Source organism: Achroia grisella, unplaced genomic scaffold (genome assembly GCF_030625045.1).
Source record: "Achroia grisella isolate CSIRO2021 unplaced genomic scaffold, CSIRO_AGI_Agris_v1 utg1112, whole genome shotgun sequence".
Taxonomy (NCBI): Eukaryota; Metazoa; Arthropoda; class Insecta; order Lepidoptera; family Pyralidae; genus Achroia; species Achroia grisella.
This window is the reverse complement of record NW_026712582.1, coordinates 1,364,898-1,389,442: the sequence shown is the minus strand read 5'-3', so window position 1 is coordinate 1,389,442 and position 24,545 is coordinate 1,364,898. Positions and strand designations below refer to the sequence as shown.

Genomic DNA, 24,545 nt, shown 5'->3' with positions numbered 1-24,545 from the left:
TAAAAATCAGATTAACAAGTTTTAGTTTCTGTTCAGTTCTTCTTTTTTCATGATCTTTCAACTGTTAGCTGTCAAAATGACTTTAACGCCCCTCTGTGAGACCCATTACAGGACTTCTCACAGATGGGGCTATAGTGTCCGAGTCCAATAAGGCTCTTCGCAGATGAGTGGATATAGGAGGTTTATAGCTTGTATAGCTTGTGTCAGAACTATTTTGATTATTCTTTTTTAATTTGTAAACTACTGGTGATGTTACTTCAGATATAGTTCCATGTAAGATTTTTCAAGATAGTATAGTCTCTTCCGAAATTTTTGAGTTACCCTTAATAATTTTACTAAATTTAGTTATGATGACCTGAGCTGATATTTTTGGTGGACAAGAATCCCATATTCCTCACCTGCTCTCCTCATGCTCTGCCAAGCAGCTTGCCACGTAAGCTGTGTTTTAGAGGAAAGGTGAGATAAGTCTTGAAATTTCTGGATAAAAGGCATGAGGCATTTTAGTCGCTGATATCCTGATCTGTCTCATGATAACGTGATGTCTGTAGTACTGTTCATATATATAGGCATCGCCTCCTATCAGCTGGGCCGTCAGCTTGTCTGTCACTCCAATCTCATAAACAAAAGTAATTCCAACTCACCAGTTATGGCATCTACAACCGCGCCGTTAGTTTGTACGTCCATTCGCTTTCCATAAATATCCCAAATCCCTATCTCCACATTTTATGTCCGAGCGATTCCTTTGAAAAAGGACATTTTACGAGTACTGCTTGTTTACTTGTATGTTTATCTCGTTCGAATTTATTGCGCCAATAACTCGGTACGGAGGAAACTATCTGGTGCACGGGTATCTTGTTATGTCCCCTTAAGAAATTGTCTTACACATTCGTTGAATACGTAAACAGGGAAATCGTAAATCGTATTTTTTTTATTTCACCTAAAGTTTCGAAGAGATAACGTAGGACGAGATGGAATTGAAGTCAAAAATGTATTTGTCTGCGTTAAGAACAGTAATTTCAATAGCGAATCTTTTACCTTTATTGTAATCATAAAGAACATAATGGATGTTAAAAACTCATGGCTTCAATCTATTATATTCTAGCCTATTGGTTTTGATACGGTTTCCAATGGTCCCGGGTTTGATTCCTCGCATAGTGCAAACATTTGTATTCATGACTGTGATTGTTTGTATCGTTCTGGCTGTTTTCTGTCTCTCTCTCTCTCTTTTCTTCTCTTTCAGCATCTGTTAGTCCACTGCTGGACGTACGTTTCTTGAATAAATTTCCAATTTGTTCGATTCTCGCCGCGTCTTATCCAGTTTTCTAAGTATATCATGTATATGATTATGACATTACTTTTTATGGCAAATTATACTAAGATAGTAATAACATCTCTTGATAATTCACACTGCGGCATCTAGACTCATGCTAAGCAGAGCTTTTGTTATGGGTACTAGACAACTGATATAAACATAATACACATAGAAAACAACTATACCGATACAAACAATCATACACATGAATACAAATTTTTGGAACGTACCAGGAGCCGACCGCGCGACCAACAGATCTAAAGCGGTGTGCTATATACAGCTATACCACCAAGCCCGTCAAATGTATTTAAATGACACTGTACCTTATACCAAAAATAAAACATGTTCCCCATCTTAGGAAAACTATTTAGAAATAGGTAACATTCAATCAGGCGCTACAAAAGAGGATATTAAAGCTTATATAATTAGTAGGGCGTGTTCAAGGTTTGACTGAACACCGTGTTATAATGAGAGTTGGCTCGCTCGTGTCATGAATACGTGATACAGTTGATCCATTTATACATTTCACTAAATCGATATGTTTTCTAATTAGACTACGGTTTTGAATTCTAATTCAAAAAGCAATTATTCATGTAGGACTTTGTAGCCGTTTATGAACGTTAATTTTTTAATATTATAATTTTTAGTATATATATCCAATTGAGAAGAATTGGCAAGAAATTTAATTTAATTTCTTTTTTTTTAAAGCCTGTTTATTTATAATGTATATATATAGGTGTCTATGTCTAACATTAAATGAATATCCAGTGCATGAACAACTATTTCCATGCACGCTCGTCGTAAGTAATCGATTAGTGAGTAATAGGCCTTGCTCAGTATATATAATTTAACAGATGTTTTGAATTTATTTAAGGGTCATTCCAATATATCCTTTGGTATCTTATTGTAAATTTTTAATTAGATTAAATGTTGTATTATTACCTGTATTAATACATTTTTCTTTATCTAAATTAATAAAATTCCTATTAGCTCACCTGCGCAACATCGGTTGCGACATATTTTCCCCATTTCTGCAATATTTTTCATTATAGTTGCACCTTCCTTAAAAAATGCGCTTTCCAACAGTACATAAGGTTACTGTTGGAAAGCGCATTTTTTAAGGATTTTAGGTAGATCGCCCCGAATATATTACTGGCTACTCGCCCCGGTTTCGCACGTGTGTACATCTATTATATACATACATAAACCTTCCTCCACGAAGGAGCGGTTTTTTTAATAGATGGAGTGATTCCACACTACATCTATTATAAAACCGCTTCAAAATCCGTTTCGTAGTTTTAAAGATTTAAGCATACATAGGAACGGACAGACAGCGACTTTGTTTTATACTATGTAATGATGATGATGAATTAATTTAAAAAGACTTTTCTGTTTGCTAAATAAATTAATTTTAGGTACTACTCTAAAATCTATCATAAATTATCATAATAGTAATGATAGAATCATAAGAAATATTATTTAAAACAAAATTTGTAAATAAATTTATTATTGTTTTATTATGTTACCTCTAAATTACACGCTGTATACAATTTCCCAGTATCTATTCATAAGACATTGAAATAATATTGTTTCTAAAATTAAATTAAGAACAGCAAAGTTTAACGTGAATTTGAAACTTGTTTTAATCGTCTATTAGTATTTCTTATTATAAATCCATAATAGGTACATTTTAATTGGTTGCATAATACAAAATGAATATTTAGGATAAATGAATTTATAGATGATAACAATATAATTATAGCAAGTGTAAGTTTATTTGCGGACAACGTTATAATTTATTTTTCATACTGCTTTCTTGATATATGATAGCGTAGCGGCTTTTGTATTGATTGCCGCATGCATCCTCATGTAAAGTGCGAATACTGTAACTACCATATAGTAATTTTTGTAGCTGTGACGTGGTCGAGTGGAATGAGTAGTCATGCTCACTAAAATGTCCAGACATGTCGCGGCGTGGTGGGCCGGGTCATTGGGCTCCCTAAAATATGATCGAGCGCAGTGATGGCTGGCTCATCCGTCATACTCGTGAACGAGTGCTGCTTGTAGGGACTGGTCTGCTCTTATCACTACTAAATTAGTGCAGGTTGGTAGTTGGTATTCACACGTTTCGACTTGTAAAATGTGAACTTACAAGGATTGTTTAAAAGAGCAACACACAAGTTTCTTGCTTATTCTTCTTGTGATGAGACAGCTTTCCGAATAAGCGGTAGATTTAAAAAAAAATGTTGACTATTCAAAAGTGCTTAAACTAAGTTTATTTGAATAAATGATTTTCTATTCTATTCTATTCTAAAACTTCTTCATTGTTTCAGACAACCGGTAAATGGTTCGCAAAAGAAGAGCCTGCTCCCAAAATGGTCGACTTATAGCACCAACCAACAGCCAGTGTCTAGAACTGTGGCGGTGGAAGCGGAAAGATGTTAATGCTTCTCATAGTATACTTCATTACATTTCCCGTACTAACATCCAGGTTGGTGAGAGGCGATAGCACAATGGACGAGAAACCTCCCCAGCCGCTAATAAGCTCCAGAGTTGTTCGAACCAAATACGGTGATATCCGAGGATTCATCGTCACACCAGAATCACGGTTCCTAGAACCAGTTGAAGTATTTAGAGGTGTACCTTATGCATCTCCACCAGTTGGTTCCTTAAGGTTCATGCCGCCAGTGTCAGGTGCTCAATGGTCAGGCGTAAAAATCGCTGAAGAATTTAGTCCAGTATGTCCACAAGTGCTGCCAGATATAAGAAACGAGACGGCAGTTTTGAAAAGAATTTCCAAAGGAAGGTTGGAATATCTAAAGCGAATTCTACCGTTCCTAACAAACCAATCTGAGGATTGTCTATATTTGAACATCTACGCACCAGCTCAAGGTAATTCTAATGTTTATTCATCGTTAGCTTAATTTGCTTCTTACGTTCCAATAAAGCTGAATCAATGAGAAATAATTATTATTTGATGTTGTCATAATAAATCGAGTTTGTATTTTGGAATAGTTGATTTTTAATTCCATTATTATTTTAAGTAGTTGTATTTGCGGGTATCATATAAGACTATATAATTATCTTCCCCTAATAACGAATAGAATATTTATATATATAATATATATATATATATATACATATATGATATATCCCATCTATAAATTAATAATTAAATAATTATTAAAATAGTAAATGGAGTTATTCAGAATATTTAATCGATCTCTTTGGGAGGTATTTTTCTTTAGTCTATTAGGTTGCCATATTTAAGTGTATTATATGAAAATTTCATCTTAATTTCTCCTTTCATTTTAACTTGAACCCTAAACACCAAACAAATCGTTTTCGCCTTGTTACATTCTTCATCATCATCATCTGCTTCTTCCTTATCCCATCCATGTATGGTCGGCGTTATATGTTTTTCTCTTCCATTCATTCTGTTCGCAGTCATCTCCTTATTTACTCCCTTTCTTACCATATCATTTTTCAAACAGTCCATCCATCTCTTTTTCGGCCTTCCTCTGTTCTTATAACCATCCACATTCATATGTAAGTATACATATATAGATAAATAGAAATATAATCATAAATAAATGAACTTGTGGTTTCCACGTATATTTTTAAATAATTATATAATTGACTACATTAATAATATTAATATGAAATTAAGCCCAAACTCGTTTATAGAAAGCTTGAAATATATAAGTAACTAACTTACGAAAAAAAACGATTTGAATAGGCCGAGCGGTCGACAGAGCCAATTTTCAAAAGAGATTTTACCCTTGGTAGAGGAAATCACATTCATTGCGCCGTAACAAGAACCGGACGGGAAAAAAATTGAATGGAAACAGGGTGAAATTAAAAATGATACGAATGTATCCCTTTGTAAAATGTAAGCTCCCTTAATTGGATGTGAAGCGAAAGCAATTATTAATGTCATTGTAACATTTACTATGTTCATATTTCTTCTGATTTTGTAACGATTTTTTTAATTTCACGACATCGGTGGTGTAGTGTATTAGCACATCGCTTTATTGTTTGATTCTTCGCATATTATAAACGTTTGCATTCATGAGTACGATTGTTTGTATTATTCTGATTTTGTAACGATTTTTTTTTAATACACAAAATTCATAAGACAGCTTCTGATTTTTAAACGTTTTTTTTAATTCCACCACTGAAGTGTTCTAGCGGATTAGCACATCGCTTTATGATTCGATTCCTCGCAAATTATAAACGTATTCATGACTACGATCGTGTGTATTTTCTGACATTGTAATAATAACTATGTATATATTTTTTCCGATTTTGTAACGATTTTTTAAATACACAAAATTCATAAGACGGTATCGGTGGTCTAGCGGATTAGCACATCGCTTTATGATTCGATTCCTCGCAAATTATAAACGTTTATATTCATGACTACGATCGTGTGTATTATTCTGACATTGTAACATTAACTATGTATATATTTTTTCTGATTTTGTAACGATTTTTTTATTGCACAAAATTCATAGGACTGCATCAGTGCTCTAGTGGTCTAGCACACCGGTTTATATTGTTTGATTCCTCGCAAAGTAAAAACATTCATGAGTATGATTATTTATATTGCTCTGGATGTTTTCTACGTATATATATGTACAAAAAAATATCATTTCAGTATTTCTATCATTTGTTTAATAACCATAACGCAAGCTTTGATTCGATTCGAGAAAGACAATGTATATGAAATAAAACAAGTGATACTTCTAATTTATGAGCATTAGAGCATGTGTGTGTGAGTGATTGTGTGTGTGTGTGAGTTATGAGTGTGTGAGATTATGTTTACATTGTATAAAATGTCGTCAGTCGCTTCCGCTATCTTTTCGCTCAACGGATTTTAATGTAGTCTTTAACAATAGATAGAGTGATTCAAGAGGAAGATTTATATGTATAATACGTATTATAGTATAAAAAAAGCCGAAAAGTATTATACTTATAAGTAATATACTGAATGATTATTCGATTACTATATGATTGAATTCTTAAGTATAAAAAGTTTATAATAACGTTTGTTATTACATTAATTTTAGTATATTAACGTTGTTTATAATAAAATAGATATAATATGAGTATGTTGTGGTAAATTCGTATTAAAATCCGGAAATTATGGCAAACTCTTCACTTCAAATGAGGCCCAGTTTCAATTAAATCTCCCATTTTCTGTAATTAGGAAACCAGGATCTAATAAAAGACCTCTCAAATGAGGGATTTTAAACATTGGCTGAGATGAGGGTTAGGCCTCATTGTCTTCAACCAGGTATAATTAAATGCCGAAAAATGGAAAATATAATATTTGGGATACAAACATTTTAGAAATTTTCAAAAATTGTTAAAGTTTATTTCAAGAATGGTATATTAAGGTTTCTTAAAGGTCGGCAACGCGCACCTGCCATCCCTGGTATTTCAGGCGTCCATAGGCTACAGTAACCATTTACCATCAGATGGGCCGTATGCTTGATTGCCACCATAGTAGTATAAAAAAAAATTTTTTTTGGTTGGTTGAATCAATGACCGATTCATGAGATGAGTTATGAAGATGAAGTTATGTCCGATGGTCGCGGGTGTGTGATTCCTCGCACGGGACAAACATTTGTATTCCTGAGTATGATTGTTTGTATCGGTCTGGGTGTTTTTTATGTATAATATGTATGTATATACAAAAAAAAATATCTATGTATTTGTATCAGTTGTCTAGTACCCATAACACAAGCTTTAGCTAGCTTAACTTGGGTCTAGATGGCACTGTGTGAATTGTCCTGAGATTACTTATTTATTTATATGTATATTTGTCAATAATGGTTGACAGTAAATGTTTTTCCTTTCTTCCATCTATCTACCCTGTAAGGTACTTGACGTGATGATACTTTTTTTTTAATCAGTCATGCAATATATAATAAATAATTTATATTGTTAACCGATAATTAACCTTAACACGAATAATTTTATGGTACATAAAGGTATTTACCACTCTCGATGCTTGACAGTTTTTTTTTATATTGAATACGTTATATTTTGCTTTGTGATTAACGAATATATGTTTGGAAAATTAAAATAATATCTATTTATTTATACAATTTCAAGTAATTCACAACAACTAAATATGATATATATACATAACTTAATTATACAACAAAGAACCTAAAATTAAAAACCTTAAAAAATATACAATTTACTTTACAATTACTTTTTGATAACAGAAAACTTAACTTTTTTAATGGAATAGTTTAATGTTTAATTTTTCACTATAGAAATAAATATTAAGTATTAATATTAGGGACAGAAAAATGTGTCCATTTATCTATACATCGGTTTGTTACATTTTTATGATAAAACAGAACTTAATAAAATTTTAAGTGAAGATAGATTGTTGAATGAGGACGATCATATCCTATCTTTTATCTAGCAGGTAACAGCTATTCTCTTATGAAAACTAAATAATATTTCTTTTTGAAATTGACAAATGACGTAGACTCTGCGAGTCTGCGGTAATGAACGCTCTCAGCGTCAGTTTATGTGGCTTCCAAAAAGTCATAAAAAGCAATGCCAAAAAACCCGTTGCATTTGAGCCGGGAATATTACGAAAATCCCTCTGTCTTCATGTGCGCCTGGTTTCGTCAGCGTTGCTTTTATCACAGACTTGTGGAGATGTGTTATAGCTGTATGCATTGTTTAAGTGATAAGCGATAAGAGAATATCGTACAGCAATAATTTTAAACCATCCTGGATTACGAGCACTGATTAGACTGTTTGCTTTTGCAATAATATGCTGGTCATTCTATTCTTCCAAATTTGAATTTAAAAATGAATCTGTATTATTGAAAATATGTACTTAAAAAGAATTCTAAACTGACGGTATACTTAACATATCATAAGAGTCTGTAAAATATATTTTGAATTCTTTTTTTAATTTTCGCAGTGTATCAAGCCATAATGGCCAGCTATGTTAGGCCTACAATGAGAAACACTGGCAGTTTGTATATATTCTTTTACCCATATTTAATACATGATGTTCTGTATATACAATTGTTTTATATTAATTTTGTCACTGCGCTCTGCTATTATAAACGTCTCTACAAGCATCTCTTTTTTTTTCATTCATTTTTACTTACAACATCTGGCCATTATTTAACAGAAAAAAAATGAGAAGAAATGCAGATATCACTCTACTAAATAACTATTGTAGTCCTCCTAATCTGAGAACACCGCTAGGCGTTCAAACTTCAGCTGAAACCATCGTAATTTCAATTCGAAAGGACACAGGGATTCTTGTATCAAATATCATAAAAATGAATTGTTATCACTGTTTGACACGGATATTTTCTCCTAAACCGGGTATTATCCTGGAAATGTAATGCGTAATTGTTAATTGTTATTAATCCTTAATTGTTTGGATTCTCCTACTTAATTATGGCTCCAACGAGACTTTTAATATTATTTCTCTTCGTTCCGGATTTGGAAGAGATCGCGTTTAGCGATAAGGCCATTTTTGTCTCCTCCTTTTTTTTTAATTGTAACTTTTTTTCTTTATAGTAAAGTGTGACTGTCTGTCGGTCTTTGTAAACTATAAAACAACTAGTCGTGATGTACAAGGAGTAATAAACATATCTTCACGGTTATTATCACAAATGAAGTAGACAGATTCATTGTTAACTGTCGACTAAGAAGTGAAAGAAACTCTTGACATGTCAGCACAGTTATTCGAATCCAACATGGCAGGAGGCAATCCTACCATCTTTAGGATTAGTTTCACGATTCATTATCGATATTTCACTCAACTTCTTGGGAACATTGAGGTAAATCTATAAACAAGTCTTATGGATAATGTATCTATATGTATTTATATTGTAAATATATGTACATATATATATATGTATGATATACTTGTATTTTTTTTATGTTTATTCATTCCATCTTCCGTCATCCACCATCTTCTGACTTTTCTCCTCTACCCAAAGGTTGTCTGGAAGAATTCGCTTAAGCGATAAGACCTCCTTTTGTACCTACATACTGATGATTATTGTTTTTTTCTGTATTTTTTCTTAAAGATGCAATAAAGAGTTATAAATAACAACAATATAATAATTTAATTTTTTTTTTGTTATGATTATTTTTGCACCGCCAACAATTTTTCTCTGTACTGCCTATGGTTGACTGGTAGAAAATACCGCATGGTGTTAAGTCCGCCAAATGTACTGTTACTTTTGTACTGTGTGCATTAAAGTTATATAAATAAATAAATAAATATATTGGAATAGAAATCACTTTACTCCTACAAATTGGACGCCATCATAAATCCCCAGTGTGGTTTCCAGACGCCATTCCCCGAAACGAGTTGTCTTTCGGCTTTTAAATAAACGTTACAATGACGCGCCTGTGGGCATTTACTACGATTTCCATTAACGATATATAGTTATACTGTTTTAAAGTAAAAATAGGTAAAAAGTTTTTCTCTGCACAGCCTATGGTTGACTGGTAGAAAATGCCTTAAGGCGTTAAGTCCGCCATATGTACTTTTACCTTGGTATTTTGTGCATTGAAGTTATATAAATAAATAAAATAAAAACGGTTATTAAATGATAATAATAATGTCAGGATTTGACTCGGTGGTCTAGTGGATTAACACACCGATGTCACGTTCGATTCCACGCACGGCACAAACATTTGTATTCAAGAGTATGATTGTTTATATAGGTCACTGAATGTTTTCTATGTATAATATGTATGTATTTACGAAAAAAAAATCTATGTATTTGTATCAGTTATCTAGTACCCATAACACAGGCTTGCTAGCTTAACTTGGGTCTAGATGCCGCTGTGTGAATTCTCTTGAGATTATAACTATTATTATTTAAACAGTGCCATTTAGTCGTAAAGTAGCTTGTAGCAGATAATAAATAACTTATAGAAATACTTAAAATATAGATAAGTAACATTTTTTTTAATTTATCAGTATCAATATAATTCAAGTATATACTATTATGCCAATTTACACTCAGCCCGAGTGGGCAGGGAAGTGAGCACGGAAGTGAGCAGCGCGAGAGTATAAACACGAGTGGAAACACTTCTCATGCCATTGGCGCTGCCACTCGCGCTGCCCGGCGCTCCCTTGATTGTCGGTTTTTCGTGCGCGAGTCAAAGGACTGGCAGCGCGAGTGGCAGCGTGTCACATTCAGCCCTCGCTCAGTTGTCGCCCGGCAATATTTCCGGCAGCGCGAGTGGCAGTGGAAGCGGTTGAGTGTAAACATAGCATTAAATATTCACCACATTTTTATTCTGTACCATTTCTTTTCAAACAAGGATCAATTAGGGTTTCTGTGTCTGCAACACGATTCCGGTTTAATACAAAATCAATTTAGCATTCACTCGATTTGCGATTCGATTCCAAAATGTTGCTATTCGCATTCGCCAAATCTCGGTTACTAATGGCTAGTACGTGCAAATTCAAAACGCGGTATGAAATCGCGTTCAGACGAGGGAGTGTGCACGGGCGAGTAACTACACTAAAGTAAGAGTAATAATTCCAGTCAATAAAATGACATTTCCAGTGTTGCAGGTTTTTAGTCCCAAATAATAGAATAGAATAGAATAGAAAATCATTTATTCAAATAAACTTACATTGAAGCACTTTTGAATAGTCATTACATTTTTTTTAATCTACCGCCAAATACCAAATAAATAGTGATGTGGTAGAATCGAGTTTTTACAATTAAAAGTTAGTCGAGATTACATTTTTTTATTCAATATCAATTTGCCTTTATATAAATAAAAAATCTAGTATTAATTTCTCTGAATCTCTTTTTACATTTTTTCCCAGCTTTTGTAATAATGTTATAGTGAGAAATTTTAATATGCTGGTAAGGTCCATATTTCTAAAATCGTATTGTTTAATACGATATGTATTAAATATTTAAAATTTAAAAAAAAGTCTTCGATACCTAATAAAATAAAGCGTGACTAAATGTCTAAGTCTATTGATTGCCGGACATCACTATTGTAGCGGGTCACACTTTTTTGTATCAGTGATAGTTGCACTTGTCATTTTACTGACTGGAATTAATAATCGTACTTTAGTAATTTTATTTGTATAAGTTGCTCGAGTTTATATCGTAGAAGGCTTATAAGACAGTATAGATAGTTAGATAGATAGATATATATTAATACAACGGCCTCGGTGGTTCACCGGTTAAGCCGATGCTTAACCGGTGAACCACCGAACCAAAAAAATCAAAAATGTTTGTACCGGGTGAAGAATCCAATCAATGATTATATATTATTGGAAGTAAGGCGATGCTTAACCGGCGAACCACCGAGGCCGTCGTATAATATATATAATAATAATAATAATCTCAGGACAATTCACACAGCGCCATCTAGACCCAAGTTAAGCTAGTTAAAGCTTGTGTTATGGGTACTATATGACTGATACAAATACATAGATAATTTCTTTTTCGTAAATACATACATATTATACTTAGAAAATACCCAGACCGATACAAACAATCATACTCATGAATACAAATGTTTGTGCCGTGCGAGGAATGGAACCCGCTACCATCGGACGTAAAGCGGTGTGCTAGACCGCTAGATCACCGAGGTCGTCAATGTATATATATATGTATTTAGGAAAAAAATATATATCTATGTATTTGTATGTCTAGTACCCATAACGTAACTTAATATAAAAAAGGTTCAAAAATTCAACATGGCTCCTTTATTTTCTGTAAACGAAATTAAATTATCTATTTACGAGCTCGATAGCTTACGAGGTAAAATCAATAAAAAAATTACTACAATATTACTATTATAGACGTGAAAGTTAATGACTATCGATAGAAAGATGGATGGATGTCTTTCACGCAAAAACTGCTGAACGGATTATAAGGAAACTTTACAGTAACATAGCTTAAACATTAGAATAACGTAGGCTATAAATTGCATGCGGGTAAAACCGTGGTCACAGGTTGTATTAAATATATTTCTTTCATTATTGGACATGAGTCGTGTCGTAACAACTATAAAAATTGATGGAAGATCATGAAAAAAGCCCCATCGACAAGAGCGTGGCTCTTAAATTATGAACGAATTAATGAATGATGAATGAATAAATGAATGAATGTGTTACATATATATAAACAGATGTTTTGTTCGCAACAATGATTCAATGAATATTGAGAATGTGTTTGTATTTATAGATTGGGATTTTATAGTTTTTCACTTCACACGAATAGTAAAATCAATATACAAATATTTAATACAGATACTCATAAATACCACGCTTGTGGTAAATATTTTTATTTACAAAGCCTCTGTAAAAAAATATTCAGTTTTGATTTAGAAAAAATGTACGTTCATTTTGTTCACAGCCTATATTTTGCAATAAAAATAGACGAATTTTGTATTTGTGGTTTCAATACGTAGATACACATAAATATGTGTAACAGGTAGATGTAATGTATATAAATATAATATCTAGAAGAATTTTAAAAGATACTTAAGTGAATTTATATATAGAGATGTCTGTGTTTGGATATGGTACTAAAGTTACAAGGAACAGTGACATAACACCTTAGCTCTCAGGTTGAGAATGTATTCGTTTTAGCACTGGCATTACAATGTATATTGCATCGTCAATGGCGTTGAAAGAAAGAAATAAAAAATAAAGATCGAAAGATAAAGAAAGAAAGGAAGGAAGAACGAAAGAAATTTTAATAAAGATATAAGATTTACACGAGTAAGGAAAATGACGCTTCCATTTGACGGACAGTGTGAACTGCAGAGTATATTATGTCATACCAAAGATAAGAAAGTCTTAGTTCAATTAATTCTATTTGAAGAAGTTTGAAAATAGAACGATTACGAGACCATCCGACACGCTCTTGACTATTTTGACTTTGCAAATAACGCCAGTAGCAATTTCATTGGAAAGCGAAATACTATGGTATTCAACAAGCATTACTCCCAACTGATTTGATTTCAGCCGTAATTCATTTTTGCTCGCATCCGTTTGTCCAATATCGGCTTGTTTATTACGGCGTCCCGCGGAATCCCTATCCCGGGTAATTAAAAGGACAATTCATCATTTCAAACGGTGTCAACTAAATCATCGGGTCTCGTTTGGCTGTGACAACTGTGTACGTCGAGATTACAATGCATTTTGTTTTGGGACAAAGGACAGGTTTAGCTTGCCCTTTTTATAAGTTTTTTAAATGACATTATACAATTTATACAGCGCCTTCTATTGCCAAGTTAAGGTGAGCTTGTGTAATAGATATTAAATAACAGATAGAAATATTTATATGGTATATATAAATACATACGCAGAAGACATCTAGATCGATACAAACAATCTTATTCTTGAATATAAATGTTTGTACTGTGTAAATAATCGAAGCCGTGACTATCGGAAGTAAAGTCGTGTGTTATATACCGCTATATCACCGAGACCATCAAATGTATTTAAATAACACTGTAACATGTAGGAACATGTCTATATATAATAAAGAACAAACATGTGCCTCATCTTAAGTATGTACGAATATGAAACTATTTAGAAATTCAGTTGCTACAAAAGACAATATTGAAGCTAGCGCCTTAGTAAGACGATGTGATAAACTACTAGATCACAGAGGCGGTTCACTATTAAAAACAGAAAATAAAGTATATAGCCAATTATAACCGAAGTAGATTTTAGGTACCTCTTTCTTAGGTATTTCAGAGGCCAAACGGCATACTTAGTAAAATGTCTTTCGCTTGAAGGGTGAGCTAAATTAAAAAGTACGGGGTCGTGACATTTTTGCCCTCCGTAATCCCGAAGGACTCCCAGAATTACCTCGTTTTGCGACAAACTTAACATCACTCATGGCTTACCATTCAGGAGTCGTAAGATACGCTTCGATATCCTATTATTTTATTGCCTTATCTGGATCCCTTAAGCAAAATAGTTCTTACAAAGCAAGCTGCTTGAAGGCAGAAATAGGAGAGACAGACAAACCCAAGCATCCAACTTTGTGCAACCTAAAATCGCCCAGACTAAAATGTCCCATAATATGTACTCACACAAAAAATGTCATCCCCTGGACTTAAAGGATCCAAAAAGCAAAACAGATCTTAAAAGGCAAGCTGCTTGAGGGCAAAAATAGGAAAGACAGACAATTTCAAGCATCCAACTTTATACAGCCTAAATCGCCGAAAATATCCTAAAATACGTACGTCACACAAAAAATATGATCAAACCTCGCCCTTCAACGAAACTAGCTGAAAATACACAAAGTGACGCGGACATCGAACCTCAAATTCCAAAAGTCGCCGAAAATGTCCCATAATATGTACTCACACAAAAATGTGCTTCCCTGGACTTAAAAGGTCCAAAAGGCAAAACAGATCTTAAAAAGCAAGCTGCTTGAGGACAGAAATAAGTGAGACAGGAGTATCCAGGCAGACGAATTTGTACAGCCTAAAATCGCCGAAAATACGTACACAAAAAACATAATCAAACCTCGCCCTTCTACGAAACCCGCTGAAAATACACAAAGTGACGCGGACATCGAACCTCAAATCCCAATATTGGAGGCAGTCACTTTTAATTTTGTTGTCAATATGGATAAATCGCTTTCCAAATTCCATTTCCATCGAAAATCCCATCAGACGTAGTGACGCACATCAACAGCAATACCGAATTATACGCCTTTAAATTGACAAGTGACGGCGCGTATTCGAATGGAATTCCGTTTTGAGTTTTCCGTATAATCCTTACTAATATTAAAAATGCGAAAGTAAGACTGTTTGTCTGTCTGCCTTTCACGCTAAAACTACTAAATGAAATTTGGTACACAGATAGTCTAGACACTGAGAAAGGAAACAGGCTACTTTTTAATGCGAACAAGGGGCTGTAAGGAGTTGAAAGGGTAGAGTAAGGTTGTATGAAAGAATTGTAATTTTTAAAGCTAGAAGCTTGAAACTTTTTAGGCTGTTGATTAAATATAAAGGAATATGACATTCAAAGTTTGTAAATGTTAAGGGGATAAATTAAACAGGGGGAAAGTTTGTATGGAAATGCATGACTCAATTTGAGCTAGAACAATGAAACTTTTCTCTTTACTTTTTTTTGGGTCATTGAAAGTTATTGAATATTATTTGCTCAAGGTCACTGTAACTCACGGACACAGTCGCGGGCACAGCTAGTTTTATATATAATATTAGCTATGACTGGTGGTTTTACATACTGTTTAATTGATAATAACGTGTTTAAGCCACAAAAAAAACAAATCGCAATCGCATTATTCGGCCTCGGTGGTCTTACGTCACACCGCCTTACTTCTGGTGGTTACGGGTTTGATTCCTCACATAGTAAACATTTGTATTCATGAATATGATTGTTTTCAGTATATATTATTCATGTATTTACAAAAAAATGTGCGTATATATTTATATCAGTTGTCTAGTATAAATAAGTTCTGCTTAGTTTGGGGCAAGATGGCACTATGTGAATTGTCGTGAGACATTAATATTATTATTAAATTTATTTCAAATACTATTTGGTCAAAATACGTGCTGAGTCAGTATCACAACATAGTTTAAAACAAAGTCGCTGTCGCTGTCTGTCCGTCCCTATATATGCTTAAATCTTTAGAACTACGCAACGGATTTTGAAGCGGTTTGTTTAATAGATAGAGTGATTCAAGAGGATGGCAATTTATAGGTATAATACATGTACACCCGGGCGAAACCGGGGCCAGTAGCTAGTTAATTAGTAAACAATAAATTAGAGGGTCATATAACGTTTGTTACATCAGAGTTCAATGAATTATTATTGAATTTATTTTGAATACTATTTGGTCAAATAAGTGCTGAGTCAGCAATATATAATAATAAATAGAGTCATGGCAAGTTTGTCTAACGTTTACATCAAAGTGACAAAAATAATTCTTCAAAAACAATATCAAACAGAACACTTCTATTTCAAATATGGATAAACAGATATAAAAAATGTCAGTGAATCTCATTGTAGGAATAACAGCTATAGATGTAGAAGGAATAAAGCCGCTGAAGCAAAGCCGACACTATCTGTTATTCCACCGTGATGGATCGGGTGGGGAGCATAAATCAACCGATAGATCTATAAATTCAGCCGGATTTCCTATCGCCGCCGCTGTCAAACGCTTTTTGTTGATGTTATCATAATGCTATGCATAGTTAGATTATTTCGGGTTAAACGTTCGAAATTGTTCCAGAAATATAACATTTAAAATTTAGATTACTTTCCAAAAATATTAAGAATAAGTTTGCAAATAAATCTAAATGAGGATAATCACTGTTTTAAACTTTTTTTCACGATATTTTAGATAACATATTATACTATATAATGGATATTTACTATTATAATATTATTCAAGAGCTCCCGGTATTTCGACGATGTTAAAAAAAGATAATTATTACAAAAAGTCATATCTATCCACTTTCTTAGTTTTTTTATACGTACCTTCACCGTCTCTACTACTGTTGAATAGACTTAAAATAAGTATTTTTGCATAGTCATTTTTTTTTATTCTACTGCTTATTCGAAAAGCAGACTTAGTACAAGAAGAACGAGCAAGATACTTGTATGTTGTATCTTTATATATTATCATGGTAAATATTCCGTTTATATTGAGAAAACTGTAACTTGTATTTACTACGTACGCTAAATGCGTAATTAATAATTAATTTAAAATTACCCTACTACTACTACTACTACTACTACTACTACTACTACTACTATTAATAGTACTCTACTACTATTATTGACTCACATACAGACACCGCTTAAGTGCTCCATGACGCCAGCTGTGTGCGTTAGAGACGACATAATGCTTCCTTCTCTTTCCCTCATATACGACAAGTTCCAAAATGAAAAAAGTAAGACTATGCTCTACAGTTCGAATATAAAAACAGTTACATCAGACTAAACTCAATCGATTGTATGAATTGGACACTACGATATCGCTTAAATACACAAAAGCCACAATCGAAGTAGCTACCTTTCTTTTTGAAGTCACTTGATTACCCAAACTGAATGCAAGGGTAAAGAAAGGGTTAGTTATACGTCTGACTCTTTCGTTGTCCTCATTACGGTGCAAATTTGCGAAAAGAGATAGGTTGGTACCTCGCTTGGGCCAATGTTTATGAAAGTACGTTTTCGTGTGGCACAAGTTATGAACTTAGATCTTTTAAGTTATCTTTGTATTATATATATTACATTACATACTGTAGGTATACAAAAGTACAAAATCGTAAAAACGTGACTAGGCGAAATCTCTCTGTTTTTCCTTTTTTTTTAATAATATTGTGATGGTGCACCATCTGCTCTAATGGTTCTCTCCGTCGGAGTACTAGAGGAGGATGATAAGATGAAAATGAGGTCAGGTGAGTTAGCCCATAGTGTTCATCAGGAATTTATCACAATGGTTTCCAGGGGAAACGCATGGAGGTCAACCTGACCTGGGTCATTGTTAGCAAAGGGGTTAACAGTCCACATTAACAATCCCCTTCCCTCTCTATTTATGTGCTTTGTTTTTAGGCAAAAACAGCTGTAGGAATAAAGATGAAATTTTCATAGAATATTTGGATCAACCTAAGCAAAAAAGAAATTAAGAGACAAATAAAATGTAAAACTTAGCAAGGAAATTATATGTATTGCTTTAATGTACACGCCTAATACAATGATATTAAATATAAAAAAAACGTACCAAATCGAAACACTTTGGATGCCTTTGCAACTTCTCAATTGTTGCCTCTTCGTTTCAATTAAATCAAAGTTTAAAATTCAGTAATTAAAACGGCGTCCACCAAAAGTGATTCTGCTTCTTTCTTATAATCATTACCGGGTCGATTTACAAAGGAATGGAAAATTTTCGGGCCAGTGTTAATGAAAAACCTTTGGGTTGGGGTGTAAGAGATAAACGTATACTTTAAACAAAAAAAATTTTTACCCAGCTATCTGTAGTGTATACTTCAAATATTTAATTTGTTTTATTCATTCTAACTACACACATTCATATACAAATATACACCGTACTTACTCCATGATTTTTATTATGATACATATATCATATCGCAAATACATATAATATATCAAAATTAAAATAAGTGATATATGAAAACATGAAAATATGTAAATGGTATATATTATATTATATTATAATAGACATGTCTGCGGTTTCATTCGCTTGAAATTTATAGCCTATATGTATTTTTTATGCATATATACATATAAATGTAAACTAACAGACGGCGATGGCGACTGAATTTTATATTGTGGAAAAATTATGAATATCATTTCTTTCTTGAATCTTAAAGTTTCTTCAAGTCGATGGATTCTCAGATTGGTTTTTTACCACTATATTCAAGATATCACTCAATTATAGTCACTCTAGTGCTATCACACACTATTCAGTAGATGCATTAAATAGTAAATATAATTTATTTTTGGTTACAGCACGTCTTGTACATATGTTATTACTGCGCTGACAACATTATCTGATTGTACTAAGAATAAGTACGTAGCACTTTCGATGTTGATCGCACGCCTCTTACTTGTTATTGTGTAATTATGTATTTCAAATAACATCTATTGTACAAATTTCTTGCTCATTCTTCTTGACGAGTCTGCTTTCCGAATGAGTGGTAGAATGAAAAATACGTCTATTTAAAAGTGCTTGTATTGGGTTTATTTGAATAAAGATTATTTCTATTTCTATTACTGTTCCTAAATATAATTAGAACAGTAATAATTTATAATCTAATGGATTAAAATTTTTATTCAACAACCAATGTGCATAATATCCACACGATTTTGTATTTTTATGCAAGCGAATACAAGACACTCTTATTTCAAGTGTAGCAGAATCCTTGCTACACGTGCCACTTTTAGGCGCAGCTGCAGGTAACGACGGAGGTCGCGCAGCTGGGTCTATAATGTTACACGTGCCGTTCGATAAGGATTCTAGGAAGTTGCAAGGACGCGGACGGTGGCACGTGTAGAAAGTATCCGCAATATCCGCTTATCTTATTCTTTTGGACCACAACAGACGGAGAAGGAGCAAAAACTTGATTTATCCGCTTCGTTCCGATCCATCATGGCTGAGATAACGCAAGAATATTGGGAACATTCTAAATTCTCACTCTATAGGGCAGTTATTTTTTGCCGCCTTACGTAACATGAGTTTCTATATCTAATTATATTGTTTGTTAAAAATAGCTTGAATATATTTGTTCAAATCATAATAATATAATAATAATAATATATCATAATAAATAATAATAATAAGTAATTATTTTTTTTGTTTTGTTTATATTGTTACACTGTTGAAAATTACAGAAATATTTTTTCTTTCTTTCTTCTTCTTTCTTTTTAAACTTACGTATTAAATACACATTATTAATATAGTTAATCGGGTCTTAACACGTGTAATTTTATGGTAATGGTTATGTATATATATATTTTCTTATACTACTATGGTGACAAACAGGCATACGGCCCATCTGATGGTAAATGGTTACCGTAGCCTATGGACGCCTGAAACACCAGGGGTGTCACGTGCGCGTTGCCGACCCTTAAGAGACCGAAAAATTATGATATTTACTGTAAGTTATATATATATTATTATTTTATATTTATATAAAATAATAATATATTTATATAACTTACACTATACAATCCTTCGTGGAAAAATAATATTTATTTAATAATAATAATAGTTGAAGAATTAAAGAACTTTTTGGTTTAAATAAATTCTTTATTTCCTTTATATACATATAAATAGTCCTCAGTGGTCTAGCGTTTTAGCAGATCGCTTTACTTCCGATGGTCGGGGGTTCGAATCCACGCTACAAACATTCATGAGTATGATTGTTTGTATCGGTCTGGGTGTTTTCTATGTATATTACATATATATGTATTTAAAAAAAAAGTATGTAATATAAATAATAAATAAAGTTTATATCAGTTGTCTAGTATCCATAACACAAGGTCTGCTTACCATGGGACTAGATGGCGCTGTTAACTGTCCAGGGTTATTTGCTTATTTATATATATTGCTTTTAAATGTACTAAAATGTTTTTTTTTTATCTATCACATATTATTTTCTATCAATATCCAAAAATAACCAGTATAGTGATAATTTACCATCCCTGGCGCCGCTCCAAAAGTGTATAACATAGTCCTATTCACTACACCATTATTGGTATCTGGGCACTCATAAAAATAATATATCGACTTCTACAAAAGGATCCATAAGGCGCGAGTACTTGTAACATTATTACTTCGGCAACTGGCAACACTGAGACATTGCTATCGTAATGTAACAAGTTGCGTCGAGTTCTTGTAATATATTACATATTGCCATTGTTTTCTGCTACGTTTATTGGTTTAGTGCTATTTAGTGAGATAATTGTTATTAGTTTCGCTTTTGTATTAATTTTTATATATTGTTTCGATAAATTGAGAAGAATATTCGTTTTAGTGTACACAGCGCCATCTAAAAACAAGTTCAGCTAGTTAAAGCTTGTGTTATGGGTACTAGATAATTGATACAAATACATAGACATTTTTCGTAAATACATCATATCATACATAGACGGATACAACGAGCATATTTTTGAATAAAAATGTTTGTGCCGTACGAGGAATCGAACCCGCGACCATCGGCATTAAGATGTACTACCGCCTAACCCGCTAGACCACCGAGGCCATCAAATCCTATATTATTATACTAATATTAAACATGATAAGGAAGATGTTACATATGAATCTGGATGGTTATAAAGGCAGAGTAAGGCTGAAAAAGAGATAGATCGACTGTATGAAAGATGATATGGTAAAAAAGGGAATAAATTGTAATGCTGTTGGCCGCAGCTGCCCTTTACAGTTTCACTGAACGATAGGGGGTGAGTGCAGATGACAATCCAAACCCGCGGAAGAACTTATGGAGCGGCTGAAGGCCAACTCCTGCTTTACGGATACGACTTTAGTCTTAAGCTGTGTCTTGAGGGGGATCGAACCTCGGCTCAGTCAGTAAGTTAGAGTCAGAAAAAAATTGTCACATAAAGTTTTTTGATGTCAGCCAGATTTGAAGACGACCTCTTGGGTGTAATTGGGTAGTAAAGCCAAGATACTCTTTATACTCATTATCTGCTTCTTCCTTATCCCATTTATTTGGGGTCGGCGTAATATGTTTTTCTCTTCCATTCATCCTTGTTCGCAGTCATCTCGTTATTTACTTCCTTTCTTACCATATCATCTTTCACACAATCCATCCATCTCTTTTTCGGTCTTCCTCTGCCGTTATAACCATCCACATTTATATGTAACACTTTCATTAAGATATAATCATTCCTACGCATTACATGCCTGTACCATGATAGACGATTACCCTTCAACCTCTCCGACATCGGCGCCACTTTCATACTTCCTCTAATGTAGTCATACTTTGTCTTGTCCATCCTAGTCACACCACACATCTATCTACTTTTTATATATATATACACTAGCTTTTGCCTGCGGCTTCATTTAATTTATCGCGTTAATTTATCTACTTCGGGGTGGAATTTATCAAAATCCTTTCTTAGGGGATGCCTACGTCATAGCATAGTCATAGCTTTATGCATGCAAAATCTCAGCCCGATCGGTTTAAAATTGACAAAGTTTCATATAAACTTTCATCCAATTTTTTATTCCCTTGGGGATAGAATTAATCAAAAACCTTTCTTACCGGATGCCTACGTCATAATATCTACGTGCATGCTAAATTTCAGCCCAATCCGTCCAGTGGTTTGGACTGTGCTTTGATAAATCACTACGTCAGTCACCTTTGAGTTATACCTATATATAGTATAATAATATCCAAGATACTATTTATACTGATATCCTGTAATTCTGCAGCAGGAGTACGAGATGCTGTGGCACGGTATCCAGTCCTCGTGTTCGTGCACGGTGAGAGCTACGAATGGAGTTCAGGGAACCCATACGACGGGGCAGTTCTCTCTTCTCATGCTGGACTGGTCGTCGTTACTATTAACTACAGACTTGGAATATTAGGTAAGCTCATTTTACATTAAAGTATTGTATATTTAAGTGGATGAGGTAATGTGTATGTTTGGTATTGTTTATTGTAATCATTATGTGGAATATATTTTTATATGGATATTTCATCGGTTTTTATATAGCCGTATACATTCCTATGTAAAGTGCGAATACTATAATTGCCACATGGTAATTTTAAGTAGCTATGGCCTGATTGAGTGTGTAGAGTAATTATACTCACTGAAATATCCAGGCATGTAGCGTGGTTGGCCGGATTATTGGGCTCACTAAAATATCGTCGAGCGCAAAGAAAGGCTCGCTCATCATTCATACTCGTGAACGTGTGCTGTTTGCAGAGGCTGGTCTGCTTTAATCACTACGACTGATTTACTCTTATTTAGTTACTCAACCAATTTATTGTGTAGTTATAAGTTTGGCTCTAGTCCTAGTTGGTAGTTTGGAAATTCAATTTGAAGATGTAAAGCTACAATTATTTTTTTAAAATAGCAACACACAAGTTTCTTGCTCGTTTTTCTTGTGATGAGACAGATTTCCAAATGAGCTGTAGATTCATAAGGAAAAACTATTAAAAAATGCTTAAATGTAAGTTTGTTTGAATAAAAATTTTCCTTTCTATTCTATTGGGTATAATTTAAACTAATAGAGTAATATTATTGACAGAAATAAAGGCCAGGCATTATCCTCATTAATTTTGCCCGAGAATCCTGAACATCATATAGTGCAATCTAGACCCAAATTACTTATAGCAATGGTACTAGATAACGCAAGAACACACTTTTTTAAAATAAATAGTCTATCAATAATTATGTTTTCACAATAAAACTACTACTTTTAATATTTAATTTTAATTATTTCTTTCTTACACCACATTGCTGTTTTACACTTTATAAACCAAAGAGTTAACAATATAGAAACAATCAGAGACAATAATTATAATTGCCAGTTATTACAAATATAAAAATGCTTAACATATGTGTTTACACTTTATATATACAGTAAATATCCAAAACACAAAGAATCATAGTTGTTAAGACAATTATATTCTACGAGGATCGAACCTACTACCTTTGGAAGACAAGTCAAGTCGTCAAAATATAAATCAATTGTTTTGTCTTTAACATGAATTTCAGGAGAAAAACGGTGTCAGGCAGAATAATAACTTTTAGTTATAAAAAAAGTTAATTGAGCTACCTAAAATGAAAGGCTCCCGACCCGATAAATAAAGTCAGGATATTATTTTTTGATGGCTGTACCTGATTAAAATTAATCTCTGCAAGCCGAAGTGAAATGACTTGGCACTTTAATTCAAACGCTTCTTTAAGGGCTTCCAATGAGTTCGGCACAATTTAACACAGCACATATATAATATGTATATCTGTATAATATAATTGTTAGAAACGTAAAGAAATTTTCTACCAGATGGCGTTATTGAAAAACTACTCGTAAAACGCGCTATAGTTTGTTTTCGACTCGAGTATATAGGGCAACGCGATTTCGTCCGCGTGGAATATAACTTTATTTTTCTTAAATAAAATTACCCTAATTCACTCCTTATTACATCAGCTAACTGCCTAAAAAAGTCCCGTCAAAATCGGTCCAGCCATTTCAGAGATTAGCAGGAACAGACAGACAGACAGACAAATATTGTAAAAAATGTTATTTTTGTGTATGTACCGTGTTTATATTCATATGCATGTAGTAAGAACGGTTATTTCAATATTACAAACAGACACTAAAATTTTATTTATATGTATAGATTTTTTTCGATCGATCTGTAATGGCCAGATGCAGCTAAAATCATTACAATAGTCCGAAAAAATCCATACCTATACTAACTTATTAGTGCTTCTAGGAAAAATAAAATTACAAATCATAGAAATTACTTCCGGAAGTGGTTAAAAATTATCATTTAAAAGAATAACATCTCGTGTCTTGTATAAGAATACATGAATAAATATTCTTTTGATTTTGATTTTGAATAATTCTGAACGCACAATCTTTTGGTCGCATGTTTTGTTCCCATAATATAATTCAAACATTCCAACGATCGTATATATTATACGCAGTCGGTCTGTATTGTTACAGACTCGACTGATTTACATATATTACCG

The 24,545-nt window shown here is 33.2% G+C and overlaps 1 protein-coding gene across 1 annotated transcript in view; it reads left to right on the top strand.

Moving 5' to 3' along the window:
• The window catches only part of LOC131849771 (neuroligin-4, Y-linked), a 145,749-nt gene that overhangs the window by 65,139 nt on the left and 56,065 nt on the right, over positions 1–24,545 (top strand). The window contains exons 2-3 of the mRNA XM_059199892.1: positions 3,646–4,204; positions 22,273–22,428. Coding sequence (XP_059055875.1) covers positions 3,751–4,204; positions 22,273–22,428 — 610 coding nt within the window. The 5' untranslated portion in view covers positions 3,646–3,750. The remainder of the gene's footprint in view (positions 1–3,645; positions 4,205–22,272; positions 22,429–24,545) is intronic.